This window comes from Symphodus melops (genome assembly GCF_947650265.1).
Source record: "Symphodus melops genome assembly, chromosome: 11".
In the NCBI taxonomy this organism is placed as follows: domain Eukaryota; kingdom Metazoa; phylum Chordata; class Actinopteri; order Labriformes; family Labridae; genus Symphodus; species Symphodus melops.
In genome coordinates this window covers 2,777,105-2,798,141 of record NC_136701.1, presented here as the reverse complement: position 1 = coordinate 2,798,141, position 21,037 = coordinate 2,777,105, and the positions used below count along the sequence as shown (strand labels likewise).

The window sequence follows — 21,037 nt, the reverse complement described above, 5'->3', positions numbered from 1 at the left end:
AAAGTTCCTGAAATGTTTGGGGTGCTGCGTTTGGGATCGCAGCAGGTGATATTCAGAAAAGTTCCCCTCTAGCTATAGCTTTTTTATGTGTTTCATTGACCTCTCCGCTCCTTTTATGGTATAGTCCAAAACCCTATATTCAAACCTTCTCATCGCGTTGCATTTGTTCACCACTGAAGTGTGTCTCTTTTTAAGTCCGCTCAGACAGGACGGGTCCCCTGTAGAAGACTTCATGTGACATTTTCTACAAGTGTCCTTTATGTGAGAAGAGCTGGAAGTGGTGTTTGAGACAGCATCTTCTCCTGGAAACAGTCGACTGAGGGAAAGAATCAACGTGGTGATGGTTTAAAGAATGCCTTCATAATACACTCTTGTGTTACTCTTGTAACATCTGAGCGCTGACGTTTAGCCATCTCCGACTGCTGTCATCGTTTCTCCTGCTACTCTGTGTACGAGCAGACGAAAACCCCCTGCTGCTCTTAGTGTCGTCGTGACAAAGAAGAGAAACGAGTGCAGGTGCACAAACATGTTGGAGATGATTCTGTCAGGAAAAAAAAACAACGTGCCCTCCTGAAAAACTCACCGACACCTGCTTTAGAAAACTCAGTGTATCATGTTCACTTTGGCTCATGTGCAAAAGAAAATCCAGCAGGTGTGTGTGTGTGTGTGTGTGTGTGTGTGTGTGTGTGTGTGTGTGTGTGTGTGTGTGTGTGTGTGTGTGTGTGTGTGTGTGTGTGTGTGTGTGTGTGTGTGTGTGTGTGTGTGTGTGTGTGTGTGTGTGTGTGTGTGTGTGTGTGTGTGTGTGTGTGTGTGTGTGTGTGTGTGTGTGAGCGCCTGCAGCTATCCTGAGACGCTACAGGAAGTAAAGAGACTTATTTCGAGAGTTTTCAAAGAGGGAAAATGGAGCCACATTTTCTGTTTCATTTTTCTTTGTGTTTCTTTCTACACGTTTCCAATATGTGTTTCACTTCAAACTACAGTATCTAGATATAGTGCGGTAAACCTCTTCTCACCATCAATGCTCTGGTTCTCTGTCAGGTGAAGACCTGTACTCGTCTGTAAGTGTCCATTTATCGTCTTAAAGTTGTCAAAGGAACCCCGTCTTTGAAAGTTCGCCCCGCTCACGATTTGAGATCTACAGTTCCTTTATGAGAGTTGTAGACCAACACAGCATGGCTGTCCTGTACCTGGTTTTTAAATTACTAACACTTTGGTGTTGTTGGAGTAGTGTTCTCTCATTTTCCAAATGTGCCATGCCTAACAAAAGGAAACAAAAGGGGGGGGGGGACGACATAAAAATGCTCCAAAATGAAAAAGAAACAAATAATGAAACGTGGTCTTTGGTCCACCCATTCCTGAGACATCTGAGACTTCCCTGCTGAAGGCACAGTCTCCTTGACGCTCAGACAGCTGCAGGAAAATCACCCAAACACGTGGCATGTTTAGGAGAAGGGAAACCCCCACTAAGGACCCACGACACTCCGACAAACGCAACGTTGTGAAAATCACCCGACGCTGGTGTTCTAGGTGCACAAATTATTTATCGACCTGTCCAGTAAAAAGAAAAGACTCATTTAATTATTAGCTTATGTTTGCCAGTAAATACACTGTATTTGCTGTTTTTTTGCTCTTCTCTGGTCAAAGCTCTTGTTTCCACTACACGTGTCGTAGTCCGTCTTGCTTTACAACGGAGCACGCTGCAAGCATGCATCAAGCTGCACAGACATGACATCACACATCCTGTTGTTTAAAATCTCTCACCGGACTGGAAGATCTTTCTTTGGGGGTTCTCACAAAGATTCACCGATCCTTCCCCGACGCAGCAGTTATTGTCTTTCTTACTCAAATGCTACGTTCCTCTGAAGAGATGCCTTCAGTGTCTGCTTGAGACGCCGCGGGCCACCACAGCACACCGGTACTTGAAGAATGAGACGAGGCTGGCTCATAAAACCAAACTGAACTCACATTAAGCTTTATTGTTTCATGGAGACCCTTTTGAGAGCTGCTGTTTGGGTTTATGTTGTCATCTATTAGAGTTTCATGACTCTGTGTAGGAAAACAAAAGACAAAACACTCTGTTCAGTATGTAGACTACAGCTGCAGGCGGACCTTACTGGTCCTGTGAATAACACGTACACTGTACTGGGCGTCGGTCGCCGAGCGGTTAGGGCGTGCGCCTCCTGAAAGCGGTTGGCCCAGGTTCAAATCCGGATTTCAAACCCAGACTTTAGCTCCTTTCCCGCACCCTGATGTCTCTGTCCCTCACCCACCTGATGTCTCTGTCCCTCACCCCGCTCCGGTACGACTCTGTGCTGCCTCGTGCATCAACACCCGCAGGCTGCACACTTAGAGCTCAGCACAGCTGGTGTTCCTGTGGTATTCACACACGACTGTGCGAGATAAAACTTTGTATGTGGTAATAAACCATGAAAAACCCTGATTATCACAACAACACACACACATAAGGTCATTGTTCCTGAGGATGTTTCAAAGTTCTTCCAGTGACTTCTGGTAAATCGATGTGCCGTGCTCCGGCGTCCGTCAGATGACTCCGGAGTGATGCTACCGTGACGGGCAGAGACGGACCCAGCACGCTTCAGGTTGGATTTAGTAGTCATGTCCCACTCTGTTCACCGTCCTATCTCCAACTTTATCAGATGTGTGAAGCACGGCTGAGGTAGATCTGAAAATGAGAGTCTCACTGCAGCGTTGTGTCTTCAAACCGTTCCTCGATCGCGGCCTTGAGACACGTGCAATCAACTAAACAGAGTCAACCTCTCGACACTCACGCTTCTAAGTTTTCAAAGACATAGCTGCAGAAGGTCCTGAATTATTTCATCCAAATTTCCAGCAGGCAGGAAATTTCCTATTTTCTGTCTCAAGGACTTTCTCAAACACTTGATCTCTTAAATAGTCAGATCTTAGTCGATTTTAAATGTTGTATTTGCTTTTTAATTTTTTATGTCTTGCACTCTTCAAGTCTTCCCTGCATTTGTATTCAACCCTGAATTTATAAACTGCTTGTTTTCAGCAGGGGACATGCAACCTCTTCCCTTTTACTTTCCATTCTCATTCAGGAGGAGCTGCCGCCCCCTCACAAAGCTCTGGGGTATTGTGGTCTCGTCTGATGTCTTCAAGCTGTAGGTCAACTTGTTGGATTGACTGCTGAATGATTTATTTTTTTTCCTTTTGAAGGACCTTGCTCTTTCTTTGAGACATTTTTGTAAGTAATCACTTTCACTCGAGTTTCTTTCTGCCTGCTCGAGGACGAGGCTGAAATTCAGCATCCAGACACAGATGTATGGATCCTCATGTCTGTTAATAAATCACCCCAAACATGAATATATGAGTGCTTTGTAATTCATCAGGCCAACATAGTTTTCACAATTTATTTCAAGAGCTTTTACCATTTAGGGGATTAATTCAGTCCAACAGAAATGTTTGTTTGATGTTTGAGCCGCAGACAAATTGACTGAAACAAATAAGATTCTCTTCACTTCACAGACTCTGATGTTAGCCGGACATTTTCTTCTGGCAGCAGACACACCTTCCTTACAAGAGTTTCTATTTTACAGTAACAACAGTCATGAGAATATTCACGAGTCGTTCTACGGCTGTGGCTCAGTGGGGCACTAAGCAGCTCCGTCAGCAACGTGTCAGAAGAAAATCACTGTGGAAGAGTTTTTGTTGAGAAGAAGTTGCAGTGATCATTTCCTGTGCGTTACAGGTACCCGATGTCAGACAGGCTGCCCTTTCATACATGAATCATTGTTAGAGCTGGTATGTCATTAGCACAGATGATGCTCCACCTGATTTTTGCACACTGTTTTTTAAAGCAGGGGACTCGGACAGGAAGCTCGGGAGCGACTGTAAACTCTCCGGCAGGTTTTCAGTCGCTCGCCTGAAGGTTGACTGAATGTGTTGAAAATGAAAAAATTCACACTATTCATTTATTTGGCCCATTAAAAAAACTGTGAAGTAGAAATGTTTTCTTGCTGTAACATAGCTGACTATGTGGCAGATATTCACGTTTTTTTCTTGGACTTTGATTTAAGTTTGTTGATAAGCATTGGTTTGTTTCAATTTCACATGTATACAAAGCAGCTTAATTCAGCGGATGTTTGCAGGCGATGTCATGCAAGAAGGTTTTGGCCACTTTTAATTGTTTGAAGTAGCTCTCAGATGAAGAAAGCTTGGAGACCCCTGCACTAAAGCTTTCTGATATGTGATTGGTCGATCACTGACAGTAAAAAAACACTGAGAATCCCGACCTTCACATTGAGATTAAACGTTTTCACTGTGAGTCTTGAAACAGAGAAGATTCCCCGTAAATGCACTCAGTGTCGTCCATGATTCTCACCTCAGCTTGAACCATTAAAACTACACTATGTGATTAAGCTGCTTCAGTCACACCTGTTACTGGTTACTTCACCACAAACACCAGCAGTGAAACAACCTAGCATTTGTTACCGTTGACACTTCGAGCTCTCTTAATGCCATTTCACACTGAAGATGTGATTATCAGGTCAAGTGCTCCCAGAAGAGCCAGACACAACTCGCTGCTCAACTTAAGCAGGTGTGTGACGTTAATGTGGGCTGTTGTCCTGAATCCTGGAACACCCCGAGGAGAGATTGTACCCTTCAGTCTATCAGCATTCATTAGAGCTCTACTTATTGTTTATTTTGTGTCTCTGTGTGAGTGTATGTACTTTGAGCTTTAGGAGCATCACAGGAAGAAAGATTCATTAAACCTGGGGCGCTTTCAATCGCTCCATCCTCTCTCTCTCTCTCTCTCTCTCTCTCTCTCTCTCTCTGCTGGGAGCTCAGTTTGTGTAAACTAATTAAATTGTCTGAGTGAGATGAGCTGATCACAGTCTTTTGATCAGCCTCTTGGAGGCCGGTCTGTTTGGAGGCTGAGATGCCAGCAGGCTGTGGGAGAGCAGAGGACTTCCAGCTTGTTTCATACGCTGCTGTAGAGGCAGAGTTCAGAGTGAGGCTGCAAACAGGAGAGCGTATCGGATAAGATTAAAACTAATGTAAGAGAAAAGACTGAATGAATACACTGATGGTGGTCTAAATGACTCTGCTTAAAGCTTATGAAATATTTAACAAAAATAATGTTTTGATCATGCTGTAAAAAACCCCCCACAAAACACACTTGATGGACGGATGAAGTCTTAACACAGTCTGTTAACAAAGTGCTGAAACAGAAACAAAGCTGGCTAATGACAGGAGTGGTAGAGATAAAGATTTATTTGAGCAGCCATGTAGGAGCTCAAAATGTAACCACGACCCGAAATGGTTTTAAAAAAATGAAAAAATGTAACAAAATGTAATAACTGATCAATAATGTAACAAAATGTAATAACTGATCAATAATGTAACAAAATGTTTGGATAATGTAACGAAATACTGAGTTTAAAACATACTAACTTTTTGCATCAGTTTTTACATTATGGGGCAGGTTCAGGCTGAACCCTCTGGTGTTCATCGAGTGTCCAATTGACTCTGATTGACAGGTGGGCGCGATGTAACAATTTATCAAGAGGTTTAAAACCTGCCTCTCTTTAGTTCTCAGCCTGTCTTGAAGTTGACTGAAAGTTAGGCTGTAACAGTATTAGGACCGCCTTCGATGGGACTCCAAAGCCACCTGAGGCACCCAGGCTTCATCTATTCATATTTACAGTCTCATGTTTAACCTTACTATTCTGCGGGAAATTCTCCAAATCACTGGCCATATGTTATTGATGTTTTCATCAATAACCTTGAAAAATCCTCTTTTAACACAGACTCTTTTAACACAGACTCCATCAAACCTCACAAATCTGAGCTCCAGGCTCGTGGGACCGTTCTGTATCCACTCTGTTTGTTTCCAACGTTTCTCTTTTTAGATGCTCATATAAACCCAGCTCTGGGTTCTTTTACCCTGCTGCTGGTACATCACACCACGAGCAGCTTTAAGCTATTTTTCAGGAGAAGGAATGTCATGCAATGTAAAGTTAACATGTTGTTTTTCACGTTCATTGTTAAGGGGACGAACATGCACAGACTCCACGAGGCGGCGAGTGTTAACCACAGCTGCTTGATTCATCTTCTGATCATACGCATCAGTTCATTTCACTTCAACCTGACTGTACATGTGTGAACATAGACGCACCGCTCAGCAGTTATTGAACACTTCAGCGGAAACATGGTGGATATTACTGAGCAGCCTCCTCACAGTTCTGCAGCATGTAGAGTGTCACTTCACTTTTGTAATAATCTTCACGCAGGGCACGATTTCAATCGACTGCGAGAGGCTTCAGACATCCTCAACATTTTATACATGCATCTGAATAAACTTCTTTATTAACTCTTAGTAACATATTCACACTTCTAAGACACAATCATTTCCTGCTGTACGAAGGAATTGTGTCTTTTATTAACTCACTTTAAAAATCCAACTATCCAGCTCTCTAATTAAAATAAATGTAAGAATGTAGAAATGCAAGTTAAAACAGTTTGTCTGTAAAAAATGAGAACGATAAGAAGTGATTTTTAATTATCTAATGTTTCGGATACAACACAGAAAACAATTTCAGTGAAATCCCCAAACGTACCATTTAAAACAAAGCTGATTAAAGCAGCTGTCCTGCTGATTTAGTACAGACACCTGCAGGCATGCTTTGCCGCTAAATGCTACATTATGATTACGCCGTACACTGCCAGACAATCACAGTAATGGAAGCTAGTGGAGAGTAAGCCATATTGAGCAATTACTTCTTCTTCAGAGTCGTCGTAAGTCGCTGAAATGAGGAATTTGTGTTGCTATTGTTCTGAGAGCGGGCAAACATAATGTGCATCATTTATTCCAAGCAATCAGTTGTTTGAGAGGCTCAGAAGCATGCAGAAAGCTGACACAATGGAAGCTCTTCCCGGCACCATCATAACTTTGTCACTTATTCTGTGCACTGACAATACATGTCATGTTGCATTATTTGCTGCGGATGAGTGTGGGCGGAAAAGGCAAACAAGATTAGCTGATGCGTGTACTTGTTTTCCTCCGAGTGAATGGAGGGTCTTTAGAAACGCTTTTAGTGAGTCAGTGCCAGTAGCACACCCATCAAGCTCATCCTGCTGTCAGCGGTGCACATCTCAAACATATTCTCTGCAGGCACGCTAAGGCGCCTCCAAGGTGGTCCTGAAGCGCTGCGGCTCGAGATGTGCTGGAATTATTTACTCACCAGTATTTTGAGGAAAAAACGATGAACAGTGCTCTGTGGTGTCTGGACCGAAGGAAACATCCTGCACTGAGGCAGGGTTTGTGCAGTTTATTGAGGCTGTTGACTAAATATAAACAGTGATGTCTTCACTGAGTTGTATGAGGTATCTATGAATAAAAGTTCCAGTGTGAGCTGGAGTCACAGATTGATGTGAGTTAAATGTTATTTAAGCACCAAGACTCAGCACAGCTGTCTATAATCTGTATCAGTAACAGTTGTTACAGTACTCTATGTTTAGCCCTGTTGATCACCAGCCAAACTGAAGAGCTACCCTGCTGTTGTTGCCAGGTTTGTCTTTTTGACAACAGACCTGCCTTATTCAAACGAGTTATTAACGTCCCAGTCAGTTGATGCTAACTCCATTAAGAGGAGAAAAGATGAAACGCTGATAGCAATGCACAATGTCATGGCTAACATCTTTTGACAACTAGCTTGGTAGCTTCAGCTTGTCAGATAATACAGAAGTGCTGCTAATATATACCGAGCTGAACGCAAACTTTGATTAAAGGCCAGAAGCCGAAAAGCGTCTGACTAATAAAGTTAATAAAAATGATCTTCATGTTACAAATGTCTCTGGAACTTTTCGACATCACATTATATTGTGAAATGAAGATTATAATTGCAGCTAAAACTTTATCTGTGGGATTGTCTTGACTGTATACTTCTTTTTTTTTTCTTTTTCTATTATAAAGCATTTTATGATGTATATCATTTAAAGGTGACATATTCCCCTCTTAGTCAGTGTAAATAAGTGTCAAAGCTCTTCAAAACATTTATGTGAAGTTTTTTTTCTAAATCCACTCTGATCCTGTATTGGATCATGTCTATAAACCCCTCTATTTCAGCCCTGCTTAGAACAGGCTGTTTCTGTGTCTGTAGCTTTAAATATGTAAATGAGCTGTGTCTGACCACGCCCCCTCTCTGGAAGGTCTCGGGTGTACTTGGTGCTTTCTCGCTTAATGTCCTATTATTTACGGTGAGAAGGCAGACTCAGAGGGCAGAACAAACACCTAGCTGTGGGAGTGTCACCCACCTGGGGGAGGGGCTACTGCCCTTTGTGATGTCATGAAGGGAAAATCTCTTTATCTTTATTTATCTTTAATCCTCCTGCTCATATCCTCTTGGTTAAAAACAGCTGTTATTTAAGGCTACACATCAGGCACACATGAGAGACATCAGTGATGTGAAAGCCACAGCCCTCCTGTTAAAGCATTGCACATGTATTGACACGTCATTAGTGCAGCTGTGGCAGCTTTGCACCTTCTCTCCCAACAGCCAGCCTCTTCACTGACGCTGGCTCCGCCAGCTTAAATATCTCCCTGGGGGTATTAAACGCCAACAGCTCTATGGTCCACAGTGGAGCAAAACAGGTCAGCGCTTCAAATAACAAAGCTGATTTGTTCCATAAGTTTTACTGTGGGCGGCTGTGATACATTACACAGTCTCTCAGCAGCAGATGAGGGCTTGTATTGATCAGCCGTCAAGCTGTATAACCCCGTGTGTGCTCCCTGCTATATCAGAGCTGTAGCACATCGGTTTGTTTGCAGGATCCAGTTTTCTCCTTGAAAAGAAAAAGTCTTCTGATGTAGTTTTTTCATGTGCTGACGGGAGAAGTGAACTGAAGTGTTTTGGTGTTTCTTGTTGGGCCTCTGCTGTTCTGCCTCCTGTTCTGATAAGAGCCCTGCAGATATAAACACAGACTCAAAGGAAGCTCGCTCTCATCTTTGTCTTTGCTTCTTTTACTCCATGCCAGGCCTAAATGTTGTTCAGAGGCTTATAATTTCATGTCAGTTTAAACCGTTGAAGTATTACTGTGAATGAAATCACATCATCACAACTCACTCGTAGCAGCTCAACTTCAGGAAACTGTACTCGCTCGCTCGAAGTTAGGAGGATTTTGATGAACACAAAGGGCAATCCTGCAGTTTTGACTGCAAACTGATTTGATTACAATTTGATCAATAATATTCTCAATGTTTAGAATAAATACTGCTCGACTTCTGCACATCAGCTCGACACATTCCTACTGCCGGTTTCCCAGAGCCGGCTTTACTCCGTGCACGCATGCGCTCTGCCCCGTTTCTAGAGTGTGAGCATACCCACATGGTTCACAAAGATAACAGGAAGTTCATCCTCTACGCACCTCGAATGCCAGTAGAAAGTCTCATAGTATTCAGCACATAAGTATTTCATACAGTGTCAATCAAAGTGCTGGACCAGCCTCGCCATAAAACCTATATCCAGGAAAGGGCTATTGAGACAGATGGTGTCCCATTTGTTCTCTTTCCTCTTCCTCTCTTTTTTTTGTTGGCCTCTGTGTTGTATTTCTCTAAATGAAAACCAAAAGACCAACACCTTCTTTTCAAAGCTCGAGTTTTTATTCGTCGTTGCTGCGTGTGAGAAAGTCTTGTGATATTGCAACGAAAACTTTCTGCACGAGTGTTTTTCAACGTGGAGTTAAGTCACTGCTGTACTTCCTGTACAGTGGACATTTGATATGTCAAATCGTGCTTTAATTAGTAGATACTCAGCTCTTTTCTCCATGCTCTTGAAAGCACTCATGAGATATTGTAGTTTCCTGAACAGCTCACACAGGCTCTAAACATAAGCAGACGTTTGTTCTGTTACTCAAACAAGCTTTTCTCTCATGTTGTTGCCTTTCTAGAAGAACACGACGCTGAAGCCCCAGCAGTGCAGAGACAACCAGGCGGGGCCGCTGCTCAAGAAAAAGCCAGCCAGAGTCCCTAACGGCTTGAGCCTGGAGTCCTGCAAGAACAATTACCAGCAGCAGCAGCAGCAGCAGCCTTCCGGCCAGGAGAACAACCCACGTCTGGCTCACACACAAGGCAAGAGGAAGAAGAAGCACCTGAACAAGAAACACAAAAGGGTAAGTGAAAGGCCTTTCATCTCTCTGTTGCAGTGTTTTATCACATCTGTAAATGTTGCATTTTCTCCATGGGCCGAGACACATTTGGATGCTGCATTGTTGATATGCAAATGTGTCGAAGGTTTCAAGGAGCAAATGAGAGCGGAGTGCTTCAGCAGTGGTTTGTCTGGTTTCTGTAATGAGGGCTCAGAGGTGGGCCCTGTGTTTAGTCTCTTTGTGGTACTGTTTCAATGAAGAGGAAGGTCGTCACTAAAGTCAGTTGTTGATTGTGCAGCAGTGTCTGTCTGTGGAATCACAATGGAGCCAGTTTGAGCTGCTGAATCAAATCAACCATTAAGGTCAAATGAGAAAAAAAAAAATCTGTTGGAGACTGAAAAAGAAGTGGGTTTACTACCTGCACTACACCACTGTTAGCAGAGGTTAGCACAAATGTCAAGAATCAGTCAGGTGAGCAGCTGTGTTTGTGTCCTTGTTGTGTCTGTCCTCCTCTGCTGAGTGGACAAACTCCCTCACACTGTGCTCATTTGTCATCTGAGCTGGCCTTCCTGTACTTCTGAAAGGCTCCTTTTTTCTTTACATGACAGACAATGTACAGCAGGCGTGTGGATGCAGGACACGCTGTGTGTATGGTGCAGACCTCTGATGGGAGGGTCACTGCTGCGGTGCGTGTCTGTCGTGTCTGCTCCTGTAGCGGCTAATGGACAGATGGTGCTTCCTGCCAGCTTCAAGGTTGTCTTCTTCTGCCCTCGTGGCTGCCCAGCGCAGACCGCCCTGCACGGCCTTTGTATGTCAGACAGTTACATCCCTTTCAAATGTGCTGCGTGGTATCTGTTGCTGTGGTTTTCTTTGGTTTCCTGCGGTACTCTGCGGTCGTATGTTCTGGTCATAAGTGCCGGTTTAGTCTTTCAGAGAGAGGGATCTCCTGAGTGCACACTCAAACACGCAAACACTCCCACGTGAAGCTCTCAGACCCAGACACATCCACCACATTCTCACTGGCTCTCTGTTTCACACCTCGTCCTCCACAGATGTCCACACACACACACACACACACACACACACACACACACACACACACACACACACACACACACACACACACACACACACACACACATCACATAAATAGCTGAGACATAACAGACATACCTTATTACACCCCCACTCTAAAATAAAGCTCATGATTATGTGAATGATAACAGTCATGTGTTTGGCTTTAAGGTCAGCTGCAGCTCTGCTGTCTTTGTTCTCTCCTGCAGGATTTAAGACGGAGCCTCTAACCTCAGTGCAGGAATATTCTTATCTGTCACACTTTACATGCAATGTGTGCATAATTGAAGAGATGATCATCGGCACTCATTTTTGTCCTCTGTGAAGAGGAACAAGCTGCAGAGTTATCCAGCGGAACTATTATCTTTACTTTGGCAACTCTTTAAATAAATGCTTAGTCTTTGTCCTCCCACAAGGTTATATTTTAAATGTCAAAAGGTCTGTCTCAAGGTTTAATTCTCCATTTATCAAACGTACAGCCCGGCCAGAGAGCGCCTGTTATCAGCGCTTTTGTTAGCGCAGACGCTAAGCGGAATAAGAAATGAAGAGAGAAAGCGAGGGGAATTTTGGTGCTGAATAAAGCAAGAGATGGCTTTTACTTCCCACTTATTTTTTGTTTCTCTTCCAGCCGAGCTCGCAGAATGCAGCAAATGTGTTCGATCTCTGGCTCCGACCCAAAGCACTGAACTATGAGATATTGTAGGCTCAGGGGGGAAAGGAGAGAAATGTTTATAAGAGCCTCTGACATATTGCCTCACGGTGAAAAAGAGACCGGATAGAGAGCGCTTCTGCAGTGATGGATGACATTAGAGTTACAAGTATTCACCTAACCATTCCGTCTAGATGCATGGGCCTCACATCCTATTCTAAAAGCATTGGATTTTTGTGTTGGGCAGGAAGAATGGTGAAGAGTGAGTTATGACTCCAGTCAGCATTTTACTGCCTCTGGCCACATTTACATGACAACGATCCACTCAAAGCATCTTTAAGAACGTTCAGATGATGTTTTGATAAAAACAACTTAAAACACTGTAGTACACATACCTGGCCAGTAGTTGGCGGTGTGACTTTGTACTGAAACAACACACGCATGTGCACGTGTCTCTTTCCTGTACAGGGCAGTGAGGTGTAAACATACAAACATTTCAATCAGCATTTGGCTGTGTATAGAGTCTGTAGCAATGTGATCAAAATGATGTTGCAGTAAGTCAAGACGCACTCCGTCAGGCGTGACGAGGAGTGTAGTCCACCTCGTCACACCTGACTTTTTACTGGAACTGTAGTGCCCGGGTGCAAAACGTCTCAGATTTTTCGAGGGACTGCGTTGTAACAGTTTATAGGACGATGGATGTGGTGCATCCACCACTCCTACCCTGAGCTTCTTTTGGTCCTTTTTAACTTCACAATACCGTTCAGCAGGAAAGGTCCCGCAGTCAGTGAGCTCTTCAAAGTCCATTCTGGCTTTGTGCTGGATTTGATCAGTCTGTGAGCTGGACTATAGGTTTGGTTGAAAAACAATATTCAAGATGTTAAGAAGACATTAAATGTGTCAATGAACAGAAATATATATATATATATATATATATATATATATATAGTGTGAGAGAGAGAGAGAGAGAGAGAGAGAGAGAGAGAGAGAGAGAGTCGCATTGACCTGCTTTATGTAACATATTCATTTCATCAGTCTTGTTTTCAGCAGCTCATCATCAAAATATGAAACATTTAGAAACCTGGAGTGAAAAACATTTTGGCTCTGTTTGCCTGTTTGTTTATTCATGTGTCCCAAATGAGAGCTCAACACAGGCTTTGACAAAACTTAAAAAAAAACAACCATGAAATCACAGCATTTAAATATAACAGAGACGGGCCCAGAGGTGGTGCTACCTGCAGCTCACACACATCTACCTGCCTGAAGTGGTCTGACTTGCAGGATTGTTGGTCCGTGTGTGCTGGAGGTTGTTGTTTCCTGTTCTGGCCCCGTTCAGCTCACCGTGTCGACGTGGTGTTTGGTGCTCCGTGCAGCAGCTCTCGTGAACAGAGGGCCGTGCTGTGAGGCCCATCTGCTCGGAGTCTTCGGCGGAGGGGGAGACGAAGAGTGGCTGACAGGAGGGCTCAGGTCTGACCTTCCCCCTCTGATCCCCCTCACCCAGCCGGACCACCTGTCTGTCTGTCTGTCTGTCTGTCTGTCTGTCTGTCTGTCTGTCTGTCTGTCTGTCTGTCTGTCTGTCTGTCTGTCTGTCTGTCTGTCTGTCTGTCTGTCTGTCTGTCTGTCTGTCTGTCTGTCTGTCTGTCTGTCTGTCTGTCTGTCGGACACTTGACATGCTGTGATTTATATCAGACACCCTGGAAGTTATTTGCTCTCCTATTCATGGAATATTATTCATCACGTCTCTGCTTTTCAGTTCAGACAGTGATTGTGTAATACATCAAAATAATTGAGTTGGCTGTTTTTGATGTCAAACTTTCTCTAAACTCCACAGGTCAGCTTTACATCTAGTCATCTGTGAGAGAGTAAAGTGAGAACAATGTCTGTTTTAATGTGAAGAAAACACAAGGTGTCCTCTCCATTCTAACAATGAAAGCTGCTCATGTAAAACAGTAAAGAAAACACAAACTCACTCATCATTGGTGAGTCAATAAAAACCCTTCACCACTCAGCAAACAAGGGTCATGTTCAAAATAAATACATCTATAAAATTAAGATACATAATAAAATTGTAAAAAAATAAAACAGACGAACCTTCAAACATTCAGAGCACGAGTCAAGAGCCGTTAAAGAAGACATATTATTAAACTCTCTTACTGTTTTTCAACATGTTTGTGCAACCCTTCATAAGTCTGACAACACAGACAAATGCTCTGTTTCTAATGTGCTCAACAAACTTGTGACTTGTTTATGGGTAACGTTTTTCAGTTCTCCACGTACTGATAGCAATATATTTGTTATCATAACTGATAGTGTTGTTGTTGGTATTATGTGTAAGGCTTTACAAAGCATTGCATTTCATCGTGCTTCACATACAAACAGGAAGCAGCAACAACTGTCAGGTTTTCAAAATGAGATCTTTTAAAATGTGAAAGACATTTACTTTTGATTAGTTAAATGGAGCTGCTCCATCTCGTCTGAACGTCGTCATGGAGACGATATGTGGACACTTCTTACAGTTCAGTCTGAGTGTCTTCAAAGAGAGACTTGGCGAGCTTTAAAGTGAGGTTGATCTGCGCCGTCAGTCCGATATTCGTTATTTACATTATGTCATTGTTGGACCTGATACTGACATAACATCGGCTGTGTCCCATCTCTAATTTAAAGTGGTATGCACAAGTCAAACATGGAAACTGTCATTTATATAAAGAAGCCTTTATGAATGTTTTCATTTATGTCACTTTTAATACAAAGTTGACGTTTGCGAAGTCTCTGTCATGACAACATAACCTCTCCATGTGTTTGACATCAACATGTCATAACAGGCCTCATCATCAAGAGAAGAGAGACAATATTAGCTGTGTCTGTTACCATGACAACGGCCTGTCATGTGTGGTTAATGTTGACATGGGCTGTCATTTTAAAGGTGTCATGAATCATTTCCTCGACTTCAAAGTGCAGTGGGAAACTTTGAATCAGTCATTAAGAAGACATCCAACCTAAACATCAACCACACGTGACTGAACGCGTGACATTAGGGCTCGGTGTTTTGTTGTCATGACAACTTCAGCAACATAGATTTTTTTGCACAAACTCTGTTTTGCCCGGTGAAACCACACAGAAGGATTCAGGTGAAGCAAAGCAAGGCTTCACAACTTTCTGACCTGAAGTGTTTGAAGACAACCAGGACGAGTCTGGAGGAGCGTTTGTGCTGCTTGGTCGTGCTGTTATTGAAGCCTGCATGACTGCAGTAACATGTATGATGTGGGATGAAATTGTTCAATATAGTGTTGATTATATTGCCTGCATGAAATAATGGCATGTTTTCATTAGAGTGTTGCCTGTGTTTGCAGCAAGACTTCTCTCCTGAAGCCAAAACAAGCCACAGAAGAGCATCAAGATTGTGCAGAAATAAATAGATAGATAGATAGATAGATAGATAGATAGATAGATAGATAGATAGATAGATAGATAGATGATTGTTTGCTCACTTACATTACATCTCACCTGGTGTGTTTTTGTACTTCAGGCTTTCTTGCATAGAACTGACATAAAGTTGTGGGAGCTACATGAAGTATGGTGGCGATGTGAATAATGATGCTGAAAATCTCCTGCAAAGGTCTAAACTGACAGGATTTTATTTCGGTCCTTCTTCCGAGTTCTTTTATTAAAACCATAAAGTAAAAGCCCGCCGCCACTTCACAGCTGTCTCCATCCGTCACTCATGCCTGAATGTGTGTGAAAAGAGCCGTGGACTCTGGCCTCGTCCCAGCGGTGAGGAGTAATTGCTGTAGAGACAGCTGAGCGGTGTCTCGCCCCGGGGTTTCGAAGACGCCTCCTTGAGAAGCTCAAACACGGTCAGCCAGTCAACCAGGGGACTCTGGTGTCTGGCCTCTGGCTCCCTGAATCATCTCACAGGAAGGATCCTCCATCCACCTGCCCTGATGGAGAAGCCCTGCCTGAGGCCTGCTGGAGGCTGATCTTTCATTCAGCATCCGTCTCTTACCTGGACTGAACTCCAGTTTCAACCTGCTGCTGGCCAAAGATGTGATGTGATGTGATCAGCACTAATGGCAGATCTCCCGGATACTTAGTGTAGTGTATGTGTAAATATTTGGAGTGAAGTATTTTGGCGGGGGGGAGGAGGGGGGGGCTTACATGCCTCTCAATCTGCAGTGAAAATGTAATATAATGTTCAGCTCTTTCAGCTTTGCGGGTCACCCTTAATAAGCTTATCCGCTAAGCCAATAAGAGATTTGAAGAGAAGCAGTGTCCTGATTGTCTGATAAGATGTTGAATCCAGTCTGGTGGGGGGGTCTTCGCTGTGGGCAGGATAATTGTTCCTGTCACAGTGGTGGTTTACAGCACTGGATCAAATCAAATCCAATTATGACTGCTTGTTTTGTGGTCTCTGTGCTTGAGTGACACTGGAGACATCAGCTGGTTAATATCTTTATACATGTGGGGGGATGACAGGTCCATGTGCCGTGTTTAGTGTCTTCATGGACAGAGTCATAGTGTTTACATGTCTTGGTATTTAGCTTGCTCAATCATTTACATTGAAAAACTTGCACTTTGACAGAGAACAGACCCAACCTCCCTCTTATGTGGTGTCAGTTTAAGTGTGTGTGTGTGTGTGTGTGTGTGTGTGTGTGTGTGTGTGTGTGTGTGTGTGTGTGCTGGAGGGTTGAAGATTACATTGACTACAACACTCATCTTTGTATGCTTTTCGGTCTTCTCTGACACATAGGTGTGATAAACACTTTTGTTTTTGGATCTCTGAATCCTTATTGGACGTTCACCACTCCATATAAGGTCTGTGCTGAACTAGACCGCCGGACCATACGCGCTCTTCTGTCCCACACTCTTCATGTCTCTTCACTCTGAACTTGGAAAACCTGCCTTTAGTTCTTCTGCCAGATATGTAGATTTAGCAAAAGCTGCAAATACTTTAGATTACTAGTGTGCAATCATTTCCCACTGAGTACGATTCTTTGTGTTTTGTTTTTTGGAGAGTTTTCAGAGTGCGTTTAGTGTGCAGTCTCAGTCATAAGGCAGGTGGTCACAGTGGGGAGGAAGAACAACGAAACAGTCTAAGAATCATCCAGAAAGCAGCTCCTCATCTTTGGTCTGTTGTCTTTGAGACGTATCTGTGGCGCTGGCCGACGAGCCTTTCCCCTAATAGGCTGCCAGCTTATACAGGCAGTGTGGGAGTCTAAATAAAACGAGCTGTGGACAGAAGTGAGACACTCTTGTTCTGGGAGATGTTAAAGCAATCAGAAGAAGGTGTCTGGATTAGCTCCAGCTCCAGTACAGCAGTTGTGAAAAGTTGTGTTGTGTTTCGCAGCACTGGGTGGGAAATGCGTTCCTCACATCACCTCCAACAGGTGCTCTATTCAATCATTGGTTACGAGCTAGTTAGTTAGTTAGTTAGTGTGAGTTGGAGCCAATTGAATCAGCCTTAATTCAATCACAGGCCCCTCCTCTACGTTAGCTTATTAGCACCTGCAAGCCACTTTAAGCTAAGCGACTTAGGCTAAAGGAAGCAGTGGCCTCTACACGAGAGTGGGAATGGCTGAGTCAGTGGAAATGACTTTTGATTAATCAAGAGACAGGAAGACAGGTGAAGTGGAGGCAGGTATTAATCCCTTTTGGAAACTTGCTTCAATGCCCACTAGTCTCCTCTCATAGTGCAAATGTATGTGAAACTCTAAACTGTGACATAAACAAAACACACATTATAAAACACATCAAGTAAAACAGTAAGAGTAAAATCACTTCCTGGACGTGGTGGTAAACATGTTTATACCTGCTGAAGAAGTGGGCTTTATGATGCTTATGTCCATTAAGACTCTGAATAACTAGTGTTGCAGGATGTTCAAAGAGGTGGTGAAATATTTCTAGAATGAATACAATACGTTAAATATGTTTGAGCTGTTGGAAGGTGCGTACATAGCTGTAGAAATGATCACGTGGGATTTCTGCTGTCGTGCGTTCTGTTCTGTGGATGTCTGTGATATATTGTCTTTGTCACTTCAGAAAAAAAAGTACAGTCCGTTTTTTTCCTGCAGGCACATTATTATGTCTTATCTTATTGCATAAATTCCACACATGTGATACAAAATAGTCAAATTGTGGCTTCAAAGTATCCACTACTAGTCAGATAGGAGAGTCTTAATGTTACCATAGCAACATGTATGTGGTATCATCCCCTGTTCAGAGCTCCGACGTGCACTTTGGACTCACATGTCACTCTGATTGTGTTGGTCCAGCGTGACATGCCGGACCCCCTGCAGAGAAGTGTTGCTGTATTAATGTACACATTTGTCTGAGACAAGTCGACTCCTTCCTGCTGGAAGCGCTCTGACAGCATGTTCACACCCTCGCCGCTCTAACTACACACCTCCAGCCCGCCTTGTCTTACATCTCTTACTGACGACTTGCGTGCTTTTACCACGTCCCCTCCGCCCGCTGCCTGTCTGCAGCTTCAGCTCCTGATGCTGTTTGACAAGTCTAGGCCAACATGTCTTCAAAACTTGTTAATGTTTTTTCTTTTCCCTCTCTGCTCTCAGAAACCTTTTCTTTTGAAGTGTCACTCTTCTTGGAGGGGGGACGGGCAGAAAGGAGGGTGGGGGTTGGACTTACACGCTTACAGTATTTTTAAACCGAGTCATTTTATCACACTCGGAGGAGGAGGCTGCAGAGAGGCAGTGCAATAAACCCCCAGAGATACGACATCTCCTGTCGCTGTCCACCCTGATGCTGGCTCTTACTCTTGACAACCCTTACAGTAAATTTGTGAAAAATGAAGTGGCCACACTTTACACCAAAGTGTTGTCCCACTTAAAGCGAGGGCTCATCTCAGCTGTCAGTCAGCGCCGGGCAGAGGGCTGGAGGTGTCTGAAGAAGCGTTTATCAAGGCTGTCCAGCTCCTGCCACACAGAGAACACTTGAGAGCTGCAGAGCGACTTACATCTAATCCGATCTGCTCCACTTTACAACACACAGGCTCACAGATGAAAAGATAGATCAAATCCATCTGGATTAGGATTTTTTCACCCTTTAAACTGCTTCTCACCAAAGTCACAGAACTCTGTGGGGCTTTATGTAACTTGGGAGGTTCGCCTTGCCCTCTTACTAAAGCCAGAAATACACTGTACAATTTCTAGACCGGTTACATAATTTCCTGCCGTTATAGACGATTTGGCCGTACGACTGTTCACGCTAACTCGAGCGAGAGCAAAGAAAAGAGTTGACACCAGGACTGTTTTTGAGGTTTGCAACATGGCAGACAACATCTGAAAGCACCTTGATAACAGCAGGTGGGCCTGTTTGATGTGTCTCCTTATTCGTTATGATTCAGCTGATAGTTAGCTTGTTGTTATTGTAGATGGTGTTTGTGTGTGTGAGAGAGAGAGAGACAGAGACAGGGTTTATGCCGGTGTTTGTTTTTAAATGGTGAGCTTATAAATGAATTGAAGAGGCAGAGATCTGACTTCAGCCTCTCTCGGTGGGAGTTTCACTTCTTGTGTTTGGTTTTACGATTGTCAATACCGACTTCTGATTTGACTCAGAGAGAGGACTCTCAGGTCGTCGAAAATCCTATAAGCCAAGTTATTTCCTCGTCTGTGTCTGGAAATGCCCTGGGTTGATGTTGATTGTGAAGCCTTTTGCAGATATTCTATTATTAGTTGGCAGGTCTTAATGTTTTACTGGGCATCAATTTTTAAAGTTGATCAAACACCGACTTAAGTTTGGACAAACTGACGAGTCTAAAGGTAAGAAAAAACTTCAATCAATCTTGAGCACGATCTGTGTGAAATAGTCTGCAGGGAAACAACTTGTTTTTGTTTACATAGTGTGGCTAACATAAACCATGCTAGCACTGCTAACCTTCGCTCCTTCCTGCAGGTTAACGTCCACACCCCTGTGCTTAATGGTCATGCGTTGCCCTGGCTGATATCCTAGTAAGATACCCAGCTTCAACAAGATGCTCTCTGTCCACGTGTCCGTTTACATCAGGGCAGTAGAGCCCGAGGACAAGGCGCATTAGCTGGGGCGACAGCCAGCCTGCTGCGTTACAGCATGGACGTAATATTTGAACCACATTGTGGACAAGATGCAACACCACTGCTGATGTGTTTAACCGCCTAATAATTCTGTTCTTAACTAACCAAGGTGACATCATTTAACCCTTAAGGTGACTAAACACACATTCTGAATGTGCACATTTAAGCAATCTGAATCTAATCTTAACAGCATAATATACTAAATGTGCTGCAGCCTCATACACATTCACTGTGTGCTCTTCATTATGTTGTGTATGCAGCTCACTAATGGGCTTTAATAAGGAGAATAATTGGTCGAACCAGCTTCTCCTGCTCCTCTTTCATGCTGCCTGCTCGCTCTAGAGGTAATTGCTCTTTAAATATCAATTAGACGAATCCTGCATTTGAGTTCAGATGCATAAAACATTGGTCTGTACACAGACCGATGTTGTAAGTATGGTCCTGATAATAACACAGGGTTTCTCAGCAGGTCTGCCTTTTGCTTCGAGTCATAAAAGAGGAGGTCATGGAGCAGGTGCTGGCTGAGATAGTGGAGTGTTTAAGGGGAATCAAAAGCTCATGAAGTGAAATATTCCCACGTGTGGGGAAACCCCAACTGCTAAAGTAACTCCAGTCTAAGAAAAGGACATATTGGGGGCTGGTTTTCTACCCAGCGTGAGCCCCACTCAACCACTTTCTTCCAGTCCTGACCGCCTGCTGACCTGCTCCTCCAGTCTACCTGGGAGTGTTGACTGAGATGTGACTCAGCTTAACAGGCTTCGTGTTTTAAGCTTTTTGGAGTGTTGAAGAAATCCACAGTGAGATGCACGCGCTGTCTTCCTCTTCCTAATATGGCTCTGTCTTTTAAACGTGCTCTCAGAGGGGATTTGTCTACTCAGGGAGAAGCCCTGGACTCCAGAGGCATCACAATCCAGCAAACCTGTGTTTAATGGGAAATGATATTCAACCCTTTTTTCCAAACGTTCCCAGTTTTGTTGACTTCTGACTTATCAAGTTGTTGAGTAAAACCAACAGTAGAGGCAAACATCTCTTCAGATTTAGCTGCTTCACACAGCAAAGACTCCAGCTTACTCAACACTCTGTCATTAATTACTAAAGTGTGAATGCTCCTACAAAGAGTTTA

The 21,037-nt window shown here is 43.5% G+C and overlaps 1 protein-coding gene across 1 annotated transcript in view; it reads left to right on the top strand.

The window, feature by feature from the left end:
• auts2a (activator of transcription and developmental regulator AUTS2 a) overlaps positions 1-21,037 on the top strand; it is a 441,093-nt gene that overhangs the window by 186,255 nt on the left and 233,801 nt on the right. The window contains 1 exon segment of the mRNA XM_079356142.1: positions 9,928-10,149. Within this exon segment, the coding sequence (XP_079212268.1) occupies positions 9,928-10,149 (222 nt within the window).